General features: G+C 42.0%; 1 protein-coding gene across 1 annotated transcript; it reads right to left on the minus strand.

The window, feature by feature from the left end:
* Window positions 1–1529: 1529 nt before the first annotated feature.
* On the minus strand, window positions 1530–2788 carry ch25h (cholesterol 25-hydroxylase). The gene is made up of 2 exons (XM_038299718.1): window positions 2344–2788; window positions 1530–2213 (listed from the first exon to the last, which is right to left on the minus strand). The coding sequence occupies exons 1-2, from the start codon at window positions 2764–2766 to the stop codon at window positions 1881–1883; spliced, it is 756 nt and encodes a 251-aa protein (XP_038155646.1). The 5' UTR covers window positions 2767–2788; the 3' UTR covers window positions 1530–1880.
* Window positions 2789–3427: the final 639 nt, after the last annotated feature.

Below are 3427 nucleotides of genomic sequence, written 5' to 3' on the forward strand. Positions count from 1 at the left end.
TGGCTGTGTGTTTCCTGGACGGGGCCGCCTTCTACAGCTGCTTTTTCTATGTCTGCTTCTGTCTCCTTGAACCCCAGTCGGCCTCAGCAGATGGCCGCTCACACTGAGCCTGGTTCTGCTGGAGGTTTCTTCCTGTTAAAAGGGAGTTTTTCCTCTCCACTGTCGCTACAAGCATGCTTAGTGTGAGGGATTGCTGAAGAGTCAATGAGAATGAACTGGTTTTCCTTAGATAGAAAACTTTGAATCAATTTGAATGTATGATCTATTGAGCTGCACAGAGCCTTGATATGACATGGCACTTTACAGTTGTGAATTGCTGCTATATTTAAACTGAATTGAATTATTCAGAAATATTTAGAAAATAATTATCATAATACATAAAAATATTCATGGATCCATTTACATAGATAGCCTGTCTCTAAGTGCTATGAACAAAAGCAAACAGCCATCCTTTTTCAAACACTCTTATCCGAAGTGGGGTCACGAGGGGTGCTGGTTCCTTTCTCCAGGGTACACCCTGGACAGGTCGCCAGTCCATCAAGAGACAAACAACCATTCACACACACTCACACCTAAGGGGACTTTAGAGAAGCCAATTAACCTAGCAGTCATGTTTTTGGACTGTGGGAGGAAGCTGGAGTACCCAGAGAGAACCCACGCATGTTCAGGGAGAACAATCAAACTGAAAGTCCCCAGGCCAGGAATCAAACCCGGAACCTTCATGCTGCAAGGTAGCAGTACTACCCACTGTTCCACTGAGCAAACAATAAAAGTTAAATAAGAAAAAACATATCATAAAGCATGAGAAAGTTGTTGATTGTGTTTCTTTGTGTATTGTTGTCATTTATTTATTTGCTGCAGGATTTGTATTTGCAGCATGTTTCTATTTTACTGCTCTTCATTTTTTTATGTTTGAAGATTTTCTCCTTTTCAGCATTTTGTTTACAAGCTTCTGTTTTGTTTGTGTGTACTGTAGGTCTATTTGTTGTGGATGCTACTCACATTTTTGGGTCCACTGTTTTTAGCTTTCAGGACCTTTTGAATTTTCTGTGAAATCATGTATCACTCTTCAGCCACCATAAGAATGTATCACAAATGATTCATTAAATTATTAAATGAAAATTTTATTAATTTGATACTTAATAAATAATTAAATACATCATTAAATTACGAAATGCAGAATTACCTGTTCTAAAACCAGCAGGTCAACTCATACATTTAGACTATAGGAACATTTTCATTTAGAAGCAAACCCCAACAAAAAATAATAATTTGTCACAGAGAACTGTTATTCCTCTTTGGAAGACACACTTCATTTGTCTTCTCAGTGCTTCAGTTCATTCATAAGTTTCACATACATTTTTCCTTAAAAAACAATTTCTTTCCACTTAATTCATACAAAATATTCCTCACCATTCCCCATCTTCCTCTCATTCAATCATGTTTTCATTGCCTCATCATCCTCCTTCCCAGCAGCTTACATCACCACTTCCCTTCTCTCTTAGTTCACATTCATTTTTCCTCAGTCCATCTCCTCCAAATACATTGAATACAAACTGTATATAAAACTATACAAAGGTGCAGGTTAAAAGGTTCAATATGAACATTAATTGTATTTTTAAAGACAATCTTTATACTAAAGTAGAAGTCTTTCATTCAAACTTCTTTCAGTCTGTTTACTGGTCAAGAAGGTGCTCCATATAAATAAGAACAGAATTCCCACAAGATCCTGGAAGCTTCCAACACCAAAATTCAAAAGGTGATAAAAGTCAATAAAAAAAAAAGCTACTGGTTGGGGCCATCAGTTTGTAGCTGAATGGGTATTTTATGACATCTCTGGATGTCTGTTTCAGGATGTCCCCAGCAGTGTCATCTTAGGTTCAGTCCTGTTCCTGCAGCGTCCCGGCCAGACGGTCCCAGTGTGTGAAATAGGGGGCGAAGTTGCAGTTTGATTTTAGGTGGTGGAGGTCATGGTGGCGTGCACCACCAAACAATCCCAGGGGGATCAGACGGTGTGTAGCCCAAGGCAGATCATAACCGCAGTGGTCCTCCACCGACAGCCAGATGTTTACAATGAAGAAGGTCATCTCTGTGAGGGGGTGGCAGCCCAGCATCAGGGGGTTGGCAGCAGCGAAAAGTCCCAAACTGAGGGTTTCCCAGGCCCCAGAGTACTCTGCTGTGAGGGCTGAGGTGGAGGTGTAAGTGTGGTGCAGCTGCAGGAGAAAAAGGGAACAAGGTGAGCATGAGAAGATAAAACTTCATGAAGATAAATCAAAGAATCGCATTCATCTAAACACAATGACACTGAATTTCAAAGGATGAAACTTTAGAATCTGAACCAACCTTGTGAAAGTTGCGATACAGCCAGGGCACCTTGTGGTGCAGCAGGTGCCAGCTGAAGCTCTGGAAGTCAAAGAGCAGCAGGCAGACCAGCACCTGAGCCAGCAGGTGATGCAGGGAGGGAGCATCCTGGGGCAGCAGCACTGGCCGCAGGTACCAGTTGAGCACGGTGAGTGGAAAGATGAAGATCACATGGTTGTAGAGGGTCAGAGCCAGGCATCTCTGAACAGTTGCCCAACTGATGGAGCTCTGAGACTGCAGCTTGTATCTGCGCACAAAGTCCCACTTTAAGGATAACAGGTCCAGCAGCAAAAAGGGCAAACAGAACATCAGGTACACTGACAGAGAGAAGAAGACTGGGAAGAAGGGGGAACGCAGGACAGATGAGTATCCTAGAAGAAAACTCCAGACTGGCTGTAGCAGCATGGTTCTGGTTTATTCACGTGTTTCAGTGTCTGATCCCTTCCCTCATTAGAGCAGCCTTTATATATCCTGGCTCCGACTCCTCCCCTACGCGATTCCTACGGGAGTCCTCTGATTTCACCCACATGCCCTTATTTGGACTCTTTCCTGTTTCTGAAGAAGGTGGGGAATTCTCTGGGGGCGGGTTCAATGTAGAGAAAAAATTGGCTGCAGGGACACACTGCAAGTAGCAACATCTGCAATGAGACCACAATTCAGATCATCTCTGTAGAACGTTCTAGTTATGGATTACTAACCAGCATGTGGAACCCATTCATTAGAACTCAGCCCTCTCATTAAGTCTTGTAGTTTCTCTTTAGACTGAAGATAAAGTCTTTCTCAGGGAAATGGCTGCAAATCTAAACCTTCTAAATTAAGTGTAAAAGGATTGACCTCAGTGTGATTAGATGCCTGCAGGGCTCTTTATTAAACTCTGAAAGGTATCTCTTGATTTGACTTGACTTGATGTTGGAATCAGAATGTATCAGATTAGTGACACCAAAATATTAGTTCTATCTACATGTGCATTTGCAATGTGCTTCTTTTCATATTAATGGAAAAGTAATCAGTTTTAGCCTGCGTCTGACGTAATAACATTCCCCTAAAAGTAATGATCCAGAGCAGA

The sequence above is a fragment of the Cyprinodon tularosa genome, unplaced genomic scaffold (genome assembly GCF_016077235.1).
Source record: "Cyprinodon tularosa strain WSP-4 unplaced genomic scaffold, ASM1607723v1 ctg433, whole genome shotgun sequence".
Classification (NCBI taxonomy): domain Eukaryota; kingdom Metazoa; phylum Chordata; class Actinopteri; order Cyprinodontiformes; family Cyprinodontidae; genus Cyprinodon; species Cyprinodon tularosa.